We start from the raw sequence: 11,220 nt of genomic DNA, 5'->3' as shown, positions 1-11,220 counted from the left end.
AAAAGAATAATTCATAGTTAGGAAAGTATCCATGTGTGTGTGTGTGTGTTTGTGTTTGTGTGTAAAGAAACAAGTGTATGTGTGTGTGAGATACATTTATTAATCAAATTTATTTGTGTGTGTGTGTGTGTGTGTGTGTGTGTGTTTAGTTTTGTTTTAGTATAACATTTTAGTGTGATAACTATCTCTTGTCAAGTGGGACTTGTACAATTAAAGTAGGCCCACAAAAAATGGGAAGATGAAATCATGAGGAAGTGCAATGATACCTTGTTTTCTTTACCAGTCATCCTCCATAATGAATTGATTTGATGTTTGGGAGTATTATTATTATTATTTATTTGCATTGAATGTGGCAAACACATTGTACCATAATATCACACCTTTTTTTGGCCTTCAATGTTTATGTGACCCTTCTTACAAACTTTGTTATGCACATTGTTCTTCCACATGTGGGAATGTCCTTGCCCTTCATACACTTTGCTCATTGGGATCCTTACTATACTACAATGGACCCTTGGTGTGAATAGTGTCCAAGAAAATGCTCTATGACCCTATTATTATTGAGTCCCACACCTACTGCTATAGTTGGCCAATAAGTCCATTCAAGACTTCCGAAGCACATGCGTTCTAGAGTCCCATGCAGTGAAGGGACTAACAAATCCTGACAAAATTCCCACAGTTGTTTGTGAAAAACCCTAGTATCTACATCACAAAGCCTTGGAAAACCTAACCAACAAGGGCACTTTCTTGCTTACTTCCCTTGTTTTTTGGGATTCCTCTAGTTTCCATCATGCCAACCAGGGACATCATGTCCCGCATGAACTTCTATGACTAATGAAGCAAATTTCGACCCTCTTGGTAGGCATAGGACTCTGTAGTTACCCTTCAAGAATGATGTGAAGCATTTACTTTTAAGAGGCATGCACAATCACCAAAAATTGAAAAATAAGCACCTTTTAACTTACGTTTAAATGAACAAATTTATGTCGCCCTTCAAAAAATCTTGACATGCATTTTCAAAGAGGAATGCATGCCGTTGGGTGAACACCGAAGTTGTATTCCCAAATACCGTGAGGACATTGAAACCTTTGCAAGAATGAACCTTGCAAGATGTGATGTATTGCTAGTAGGCAATAGATACCCAAAACCAAGTATGGCCACTCTAATGTTCTATCAAGTAATGGACTAGTTAATTGACAAATACCCCCTAAAAATGATGATGTCTATTAGTGGCAACTTATCAATGACATACACCTTGCAAGATGTGATGTATTGCTAGTAGGCAATAGATACCCAAAACCAAGTATGGCCACTCTAATGTTCTATCAAGTAATGGACTAGTTAATTAACAAATACCCCCAAAAAATGATGATGTCTATTAGTGGCGACTTATCAATGACATACAAGCAAATGGCTTTGTGCACTGCTTTTGAGCGGTCTCTAAAAGTGGTATGCTGTTACGAAAAACCTCATGAAATTACTTAGACTATGAGCATTAAAGAGGAGCTTTATTTTATTTTCTTAAATAGCCGACTTGCATCAAGAGGGGGTGGTCAGCCCCTTTATTTAAAAAAAAAACCAAATACAAAAATTGGCCAAACTAGGGACGAAAACTCGGGGCCTATGCTGCAAGCAACCAACATAGAAGTACCTAGCCTACCATAAAAGAGGCCTTCGCCGAGAAGATGGTGTGGCTCACGACTGGGTCTGAGAGCTCAAGAAGCTTCCTAAAATCCGCAAATATACTTTGAGAATGGCTAAAATAGCCGTGATCTTGGACCTTGTGCTTGAATACCATCTTATTCCCAAGTTCTCATACCCCTAAAATTACCGGCTGCCAACGTAGAAGGAATTTGACGCTCTCCCCTGGCAAGGGAAGCCTCCATTGAGAGTCAATGGAGAACCTTGCCATCAAGCCCGAGAGTTTGATCGCCGACTCTAGGCACCTCCAGACTTCCCTAACCACCGGGCACTTCCAGCATATGTGCATGACATCCTCCCTACCACTTCTACAAAGGGAGCAACCCGGCATCCGTTTCGCCAGCTTGGCTCTCACCGGAAGCCATTGATTCAGGGCATTCCACAAGATGAGCTTTGCCTTGGCCACCTTGCCAGCACCGTGCCTCTGCCCCATACCTTATTCATCCTAACTTTTGTGTTCTCCCGCGGCACTAGGCGCCTATACATGAGTCTAGAGGTGTTCTGCCCACAATCCAATACCCTTCCAGCCTGCCTGTATAGCAGGCACGTGATCAGTTGGCCATCCATCTGGGATTTTGTTGAAGACAGCCCGCAATAAATCCTCTCTCCTCTGGGAAAGAGTAAATTCTACTCCAAGCTCCTCGATTGATTTCTAGTCAGCCCTGCCCTGATTCCACACATCCTTCCACACCCGAATTCCCTTCTTGCACAGATTCCTTGCCCTTACCACGTCATGGAGACCAAACGCATCCCCCTACCTGTTTGCAGCACAGCTCCAGCTCCACCAAATGGATTCCCTCAAACTCCCTTCACCCCTAAGCCTTTCTTGTCCTTCCAATTGAGGAGCGGAATACATTCTTTCTAGGCCCGAGTCAAACTGGCTGTCAAATTCGAGCCAACAATCTTGCAAGGGAATTGAGACATGTCTCTCTCATACCACCCCAGCCCGAACCAATGACCCACTCCTTTCGATCTGCAATTAGTTAGGAGATTCTTGGTTATTTCGATCCATGGAGCCTGCTTGGTGAACATACGGGGAAACCACATGGCCAGCAGGGCTACGTTCTTCTGCCTCACATCTGGGAGGCCTAATCCTCCTTGAAGCTTTGGATCTTTCATTTGTTCCCAAGGTATTTAGTGCATTTGCATTTTCTCGGACTCTTCCGCCCATAAAACGATCCTGAAGAGGACTTCTGACGCTCTGCGGGTCTTCTTGAGAGAGAGAAATTGTATCCTCAGTGAAAAGCTGCGTTCAGAATTGACTACCCGACGGCAGAACCAGCCCAAAAATTTTGCCTTTGGCCACCTTCGCCTGCATCATGTGCATCAATGAAACTGTCTTGGAGCAAGCGGACATCCTTGCCTAACTTAACTCCTCAGCGCGAATCTGCCTGTAGCCCCACCATTGATACATAGAATTCGGCCGCATTGCCAAAGAGAAAAAGCACCTTCTTGATTGAACTCCTATCTGAACCCTAGCCGATCCAGAACCATCGTGATATAATCCCACCTTATTCTGTTGTATACCTTGTCGAGATCAATACCAAACATCGCCATTTCTAGCTAGTGTAGCAAGCATGGTCTAGCGCAAGAGACAAGATGTCTTGACCCATGACGAACCCATTCTGTTCTTCGTCCACAACCGAACGGTAGGGCTCCCGGATTCTGATAGCAAGCGCTACAGTGATTACCATGTATGAGGTGTTACGCATTGTAATGGGCCTCCAGCCGCCCACTTTCAATCTGTTCTACCTTTTCGGGATAAGCTTCATGAGCCCTGCGCTCACGTCTTCGAAAAGCGATCCCTTCGTTACCGCCACGTTGGCCATGTCGACCAGGTCCTTTAAAAATTCGGCATTCAAACCATCCCACGGACCCGGAGCTTTTTCATCTACCAGAGCTGTCAGTGATTCCTCTAGTTCTTGCTTGGAGTAGGGTCTCGCCAACAGACCCTTCTGATCCTCGGAACTAAGGCGCCTTTAATGCTGGCTCAATGTTCACAAAAAACATTTTTCTCAACAAATCATAAAACTTGGGGTTTCAAATTTTGAAGGTTTTTGCTGAGAATTTGCTTACCTTTTAGCTAAAATATAACTAAATTGCCTAAAATTTTACAGAGTTCACAAAATTGAGAAAATATTTTTTACGGGTTCATTGTATATAGTTTGCAGGTTTTTTGTGAACACTATGCTGGCTTGCCACTCCTTGTCCTGGGATGCCCCCCCCTACAATAGTTTTTAAATCCTTTTGAAATACTGCAGTTATATGCCAAATCTCTCTAACTAAATTGCCATGCATGTCTTAACACGATCAATAAGATCTCTCTATTGGTTCCTCTTAATGGCTTGAAAGAATACTTTTGAGGGGCAATCGCCCACGGCTAGCCAGGTCTGGCAGCTTTTGAATCTCGCTTGCTCTGCCGGGAGAAGCTCACCTTCCTGCACGGCTACTTCTGTGTTGACCAGCAGTAATGCCAGACAAGGGTCCTTCGACGAATCCACTATGGCAGCTCGCAAGGACTCCTGTGTTGCCATTGCCGCCAAACATCACTCTTAGTGAGTAGCCCGATACCTCTAATCCTCCTCCTTTGCAACGTGAAGGACCTTTCGGTTTGCTTCGTCCCACCTGCTCACCAAGTCTTCCATTGCAACTGTGGACTCTCTCCAGGCCCTCCTTATGCGTTTGCAGAATGCTTTGGAGAACAACAGCTTCTTGTTAAATGCAATGGGGACATCTCTGGGACGGCGGCCTACGTTGGCTGGAACCACGAAACTCTAGCAAATCGAGATATGATCCGACATGGCAGCCATGACTACTTACCCTTCCATCGGGCTCCTCATCCACCATCCCTCCTCAGAAATGTAAAAGCGGTCAAGCCTCCCAGCCCTGAACTCACCACCCCGCCTCCGATTGGACCAAGTGAAGTCATGAAACCCATCAGGATCTAGCTCCTTCGCCTCAACAAATCCCCTCTCAAAGCATAGCTCTTCCCATGCATCTTTTTCTGAACCTAACAAAAAACTCCCCTGTACGACCTGTCTTCCGAACTTTCGTTCACGTTCCAATGCCCTTCCCCCACATAAGAGCTCAACGCGTTCCAACAAGCCGCTCTCTCCTGCGACGAGTGGTGGCATAAACGCTTGCTACACTGAAGGAAAACCCATCTCGCGACACGCTCTCCAATGAACCAACCCTCTATGCATCTACCAGACTCCCGAGGGCCTAAACTTTTCAAAACTAGCATAGCCAAACATCCCTTCCCCGTAATCGGAGTGTTCACACATGATTGGTATCCTAACTGCTCAAAGGCAAATAACCAACTATCCTCACAGCCACACTTGACTTCTTTAACAGAACTATGTCAGGCTTAGCCCTCCTAATTACAGACAGACAACCTTTCTGCTTAACCTTGATGCAACACCCCCTCACATTCTAACTCAAGACTTTGAGATTCGAACAATTCTAGCCATGTGGGGATCAGTTGGTAAGGGCCTTGTACGTGTCCTTGAAAAGTCAAGAACTTGTTGTCCCTAGTCGAGCTCCTTGCCAATTCCTTAATTCGCTTGGACAAAGTTTTGGAGCGAGTAACCTGTCCGCCTTCATGGGTTTCATTTGGCTTAAGCTTATGTTTATATTTTTCCTCAAACATTCTTTTGCGGTGATTAGCGTTGAGCATCTCAATCTCTTTGGTGCCCCCATCATCAAAAGAGTTGCCAATGAGTGCGCTCTCATTGACTCGAACAACCATTAGGAAATGAGACGTAGGGAGAATGCTCGGATCCCCCGAGGAGCTCGATGAGTGTGGCGACGACTCGTACTTTGAGATTCTCACAAAGAAGATACACAACGGTTTCACTCCTCTTTTAAGAAGCAAAATGACTTTTGCATGCAGAGCTCGCGCGCAGATCAAAGGAACTGGAAAGGAAGCCGTGGTTTGAAATCGACAAGGCTCACGGGACAATGTGCATGATGGATGTTGAGGATGTACGTCCGGAGTTGGAGAGGCTGGCAAGGGGCGGTGTTTAATTGTACTTCAGAGGTAGGATCCCTTCCATGGAGGAATTCCGAGAATTCATGTCCTACAAAAGCAAACTTCCTAGTGAATGTTACACAGCAAGATTCTTGGGCAAGGGGTTCTTTTAGTTCTCAGGTGCGCCAGTGTTGGTGCTCCCGTGGTCACATGAGTTCAGTATTGATCAGTTTCTCTTGCATGATTGCCCTGTTTGGATTGAGTTTCCCACCTGGCTGCTCATAAAAGAAGAACTTTACTTCCTTGTTTATAACATATATTTAAAAACCTCACTATGTGTATGTATGTGACTTTTCAGGATCCTTCTCCCCTAGATTGCAAGCCACAACTCTAGGAATGTTAAACAGAAATAGGCCCAATTTGCTTAGAGTCTCCATATTTCACCATGTTCTCCTCACATGTGTTCACAAAGAGGTAGCCGATGACAAAGCGAGGGGTTCTTCACTTAATTTGTTTGTTGGACCCCCCTCTCCCCCGCCCCCCCTTCCCTCCCCTTCTCTGACTCACACACACATGGCCATTGACGCCGTGGTGGCTTAGGCTGACAGGCAGTAGGGGTCTTCTTGAGGGAATTGAACGAGGGCACCTAGCTCAAGTGGACGAATGAGGTGCTGACTTAGGTTGAGAGGGAGTAGGGGTCTTCTTGAGGTAATTGAACGAGGGCAGCTAGCTCAAGTGAGCGAATGCTGAAAACCGATGGTGCTCCATAATGAAATGGTTTTAGTACCACATTGTGTCATCATTCATGCGATGAGGGACCTGGAAAAGTCCTATGGTAGGCACGACTTTTAGGCATTAGGAAGGGCCCTTGGGAAGTGGCGAAAAAGAACCGACCGGACGGATTTGGTGGGCGACGGAACGGTGGACGGATTTTTTGGGCGACGGATCCTTAAACGGATTTGGGAACCCTGAACGAGGACTCTAGAGTCAAGACTTTGGTGGGCGACGGAACCTGAGGACCCTGGACGTAAGTTGAATTCCGTCATCGACACCGAAACTCTTAGCTATGGCAGCCTTAGCCAGTTCCTGCTGCTCCTTGCAACTTCTACGATGGGCCAAAGAGAACCCTGTGAAGAGGCCAAAGGAATCCTTCCAAGAGACGTTGCAAGGTCCAACCGACGGAGTTGGTGGGCGACGGAACTTTAGACGTACGTTGTGTTCCGTCGCTTCAGCTCCTAGCTGCAAGCTTACCTTCAAGCTCTTGGCGATCGCGGCGGCCATAGCCAGCTCCTCCTCTTGCTCTTCCTTTTCCTTCTTCAAGCTTCGCAACAACGATGAGATGACAATGTTCTCTCCTGCTCTTCGTCAATATTATCGGCACTTTGATCATCATCCGGCCTCAGCTTCAACGGCAGCCAATAACACCTCCGCCTTCCCCCTCCCCTCCCCTCCCCCTCCCCTCAGTGACGTCTTCTGGCCCTCCTCAGGTTTGTTCCATCTCCCTCGCTACCCTTCGATCTCACAAATTCTGATTGCTGCTCTTTGACTTTTTGCCTCTATCTGTATATTCCCGATTTGAGGGTTTCAACTTGCTGATCTCTCGCGTTGCAATGTCTGTTCTCCCCTGTCCATTTATTCTAATTACCCTGTCTTTTCGAAGGTGCATTCGTTGCCATGGCTATTATGTCAGCTGTGGACAAGTGGCTCCAGCCCATGGGGCTCACCTTCACGATCGCACCCTTTGGAGCGGTGTGCACGGTGCTGTTTGTTGCTCCGAATACTCCAGCTGCAAAAGTAATCCTCATTTAGGAACAAGAAGCAATTCGTTTCGAGTGATACGGTCCATTTGCTTACTTTTGGGTTCAATCTTGACTTGCAGAAATATAACATCTTCGTTGCACACATGGGATGCGCAGCAATAGGAGTTGCTGCTCTGGCCCTTTTCGGACCTGGCTGGGTTGCACGCAGCGCTGCGTTAGCTGCATCGCTGGCATTTATGCAGTATACGGGTTCCGTTCATCCGCCTGGTTTGATTCTGCTCTCTCTCTTTCTGCAAGTTTGATTTTTCGCGCTTCATTTGGGAAGATGGTAACACCACTTGGCACCTTTGCGGTAATAACAGCGGCGGCGCTCCCACTTCTCTTCCTCGATGTCGCTAAATTCCAGCACCTGCAGTGGTGGTACATCCTTTTTCCGAGTGCAGTGGGTTGCGTCCTTCTCTGTCTGTTGGTAATGGCCGTATTACGTAAGCCCTTCTACCGCCGACGTTCGTGTGAAATAAAAGTGAATGTGTTCTTAATTTCACCTGTACTTGCGTTGTAGAGACACCCAGAATCAGAGTCTGTACGCGATTTTCATTAATCTCCTTGAAACGACGATTGCGTTTTGCAGCAAGAGGTTGTTCTGTTTCTTCGGAGATCCTGCAAATTTTGATGCTGGAAGCTGATCCATTCCACCAAACAGGACCAAAAGAAGAATCGAATAAATTACCAAATTCGTAGATCCTGCAGATTTTGATGCTATTTACTGGCAGATTGAATAAATTACGCTTCAAAGGCAGCCGAGTGGAGGTTCCAGAATGAACCTTTTTAAAGTCCAAAAACCTTCGAGTCCACATGTTTGGAGATGTCAAAGATAAATTTGCAAATTTTTTGGGCAAAATACAACGTGGTCAACAATTTTTGTGATCTCAAAACCGGACGAGATGACTCTTTGTGAGCGTTTGGTTGAAACTTGATGCATCCATGATGAAACTTAGAAGTTACATTGTCATTTGTTCAACTTGACTATAGAAAATGTATAACGAAACCTATTACTAATTATGAATGAATCTTTCAACTCGGAGGCTTCCTTCTACTATTGTCCTAAATCATGATGTTTTCGAGTTCTTTACTTTGCCTGCAGCATGATGTCTTTTGTCTCATTTCTCAATCTATGTCTCCAATGGTGATGGATAATAATAAGGGGGTAGATCTTGGCTACTTTGTGAAATACTTTCTCTTATACTACACATAATCACAATAATTTTCTTTATTTAAAAATTCGAGTGGGCATTCGCAAAATCTTACAAAAAGATACTTTCTTTATTGTAGGACAAAGTATGAAATGCTCCCAAAGCGATCTTGAAGCATCAACAATGCTTTAGTTTTATAGAAATTTTTCCAATTGTTTGAAAAATCGCTTAATTTCTTGCGTGAGTTATGTTAGAAAGGGCCAGGTATTAAGACCTGCAACATCTTCATTATAGGAGTAGAGAAAAACTTTACCAAAACTCCTTGTAATGCACATTTTTACCAGTGTTGTCAATAAGATATGCCCTTGTCGAACATTGCTTACGAATCCCAAGTTGACAACCACTAAGATTGTTGCTTTGCTCTATTGAGTTCAATATTTGCAAAAGCCAAATGGTCTCACCTTACAATCCCCTTGAAAGAGATGTTTTTACTCCATTTGAAAGATATGCATCTTCCCTGAGCATGCATGACATTGGCTCCATGTAATCCATGAAAGATGTGCATCTCCCCTGAGCATGCCATTGGCTCCGTGTAATCCTAAACTTGACAAAAGGGCATCTAACCTAACAAACCCCCTCATTTGGTTTCATGGACTAAGAGCACTCTACAAGCAAAAGTATACATTAGCAATGAGGTGCATTTTGGCATACGTTATATAAAAAAGGATATCTCACCAGGTTCCTTTGACATTTCCATGATCTTTGTCAATCCCGTCTTCTTTTCACTCCCTTCTCCTTTTGCACTTTATTTCATATGAGCTTCCCTTATTTCTTTCAACTTTTCCCTTTTCTGGCCCACGTATTAAAGGAATGAATATGATGCCTTCGTAACAACTAACTCCACTCCAAAGAAAACTTTCAAGTCTTCTACCATATGCTACTCAACATTGAAAGACCCAATGTGGGCCTCTATTACAATGACCTAGGGGGTTCACTACTAGAAAAATCTTACCTAAAATGTGCATTCAAGGAGTAAGAAGAAAACCCTTAGATAGGAGTTTGAGCTTCCTATCATCTTATAATACTTTGAAATTCTCTCTACAATGAATTAGAAATTCCTTATGTATGGATCTCTTGTGAATTTTTAATATTAAAGTACTCCTTCCAAACCCACATCCTAGCATTACATACTTTAAAGTACGTTCCATAAGTCATATAATAACTTCCCATTATTTTAATATGGGCATGGTAAAGTTGATTGCGAAAGGGCAGAAGAGAAGGTTGCCTAATCACTTTTGTGCATGGAGGAGTATTCAAGATGTAATTAGGAATGTACTATTGGCCATAGATCATACTGTTCTACTGAATGAAAGGTTTATTCTTTTGAACCTAGACTTGGAGAAGGCGTATGATAGGAAAAGCTAAGCTTTCATACTTGCTACTATGGAAAGATTGGGGTTTGGCAAGGAATTTTATAACATGACAAAAGTTTCGTTTTTCAATGCTCATGCAAGGTTATCCTTGAATGTGTACCATTGGCATTCATTTTCTTTTAAACGATCTATAAGGCGGGGTGCCCTCTGGCACCTCTCCTTTTTGGAATGGTAACTGAACCACTATTGTGACAACTGGATTACTTTCATAGCCATGGATTTGTTAGGGGTCTTCCGAGTCTTCCTAACAGTTCTTCATTCTAAGCACAGTTTTTCACAAATGATAATACAAGTATTTTTGCTGGTAATGAGGAAAATCTAAGAAGACTTCTGTCAGTTTTCCAAGAATTCACGGTGCTCTCTAATTCTTGGGTTAATCAAGACAAGACTATTGTAGTTTGGCTAGGTTGGGGTGACCTAGGAATTTTAGGCTGCAAATTGCCACAAAATGTGGTTATTATGGTTATGTGCCTCATGGGGGTCAAGCCGCAAGTAGCCCAAGATCCGGCCTTGCCACTCGAAGTTTTGAGCCTCATACAGGGGGTTTGAGTCCCAAATAGCTTAGGGCTTGGAGGTGCGAGGCTAACACAAGCGCTATTTGGGACCCCGATTAGGAGCACCTCCTAATGCCATGTTTTTTCCAAAATTCCTAGTGGAAGCACCTCCTAATTCCAGGATTGGTCCCAAGCACTCTTATATGGCTAACACAAGTGCTATTTCCGGCACACAAAGAGTGGAACAGTAGGGGAGAGATGGAAAGGATAGCAAAGATGCCTTGGCACTCTATGGTCCCAAGAGCCTTCTAAAATGTAAAGAAAGGGAGAGTGCTAAAAGGAAAAGGGTTAGCCCTCCCATCAAAAGGTGACATGTATAAAAGTCCAAATGGCTAACTTTGGTCTTCATTTTTGTATGCACAAGTTTGGAATACAATCTCCCTCTTCTCTTCCAAGAGAGTCTTTGGGTGTTCTCTTGTTTCCCTTGTCGTGCCTTTGTGTTTGCCACTCCATCCCCCTTCACTCTCCTCTTCCCTTCTCCTTCTCCCTCCCTTCTCCCCTCTCTTCTCCCTTCTCCCCCTTTCCTCTTTCTCTTGTGGAAACACATTGCAACAATCCGGGAGCAGCTTGAGTGACACATGCTGATGGCTCGTCATGCCTTGCATTGCT

The 11,220-nt window shown here is 44.4% G+C and overlaps 1 protein-coding gene across 5 annotated transcripts; it reads left to right on the top strand.

Moving 5' to 3' along the window:
• The first annotated feature begins 6,517 nt into the window (after positions 1–6,517).
• On the top strand, positions 6,518–8,527 carry LOC147901713 (uncharacterized). 5 transcript variants are annotated; one of them, XM_087374850.1, is made up of 5 exons: positions 6,518–7,158; positions 7,332–7,429; positions 7,551–7,698; positions 7,794–7,916; positions 8,063–8,527. In XM_087374850.1, the coding sequence occupies exons 1-5, from the start codon at positions 6,738–6,740 to the stop codon at positions 8,170–8,172; spliced, it is 900 nt and encodes a 299-aa protein (XP_087230976.1). In that variant the 5' UTR covers positions 6,518–6,737; the 3' UTR covers positions 8,173–8,527. The 5 variants fall into 5 exon arrangements, with proteins under 5 accessions (XP_087230976.1, XP_087230978.1, XP_087230977.1 ...); XM_087374852.1 differs by having other exon boundaries at positions 7,332–7,465; positions 7,794–7,851; positions 8,063–8,524; XM_087374851.1 differs by having other exon boundaries at positions 7,332–7,465; positions 7,794–7,900; positions 8,063–8,524.
• The last annotated feature ends 2,693 nt before the right edge of the window (positions 8,528–11,220 follow it).

This window comes from Dipteris shenzhenensis, chromosome 5 (assembly GCF_047967505.1).
Source record: "Dipteris shenzhenensis isolate YYH24624 ecotype China chromosome 5, Dip_SZ_1.0, whole genome shotgun sequence".
Taxonomy (NCBI): domain Eukaryota; kingdom Viridiplantae; phylum Streptophyta; class Polypodiopsida; order Gleicheniales; family Dipteridaceae; genus Dipteris; species Dipteris shenzhenensis.
This window is presented reverse-complemented; position numbering and strand designations above follow the sequence as displayed.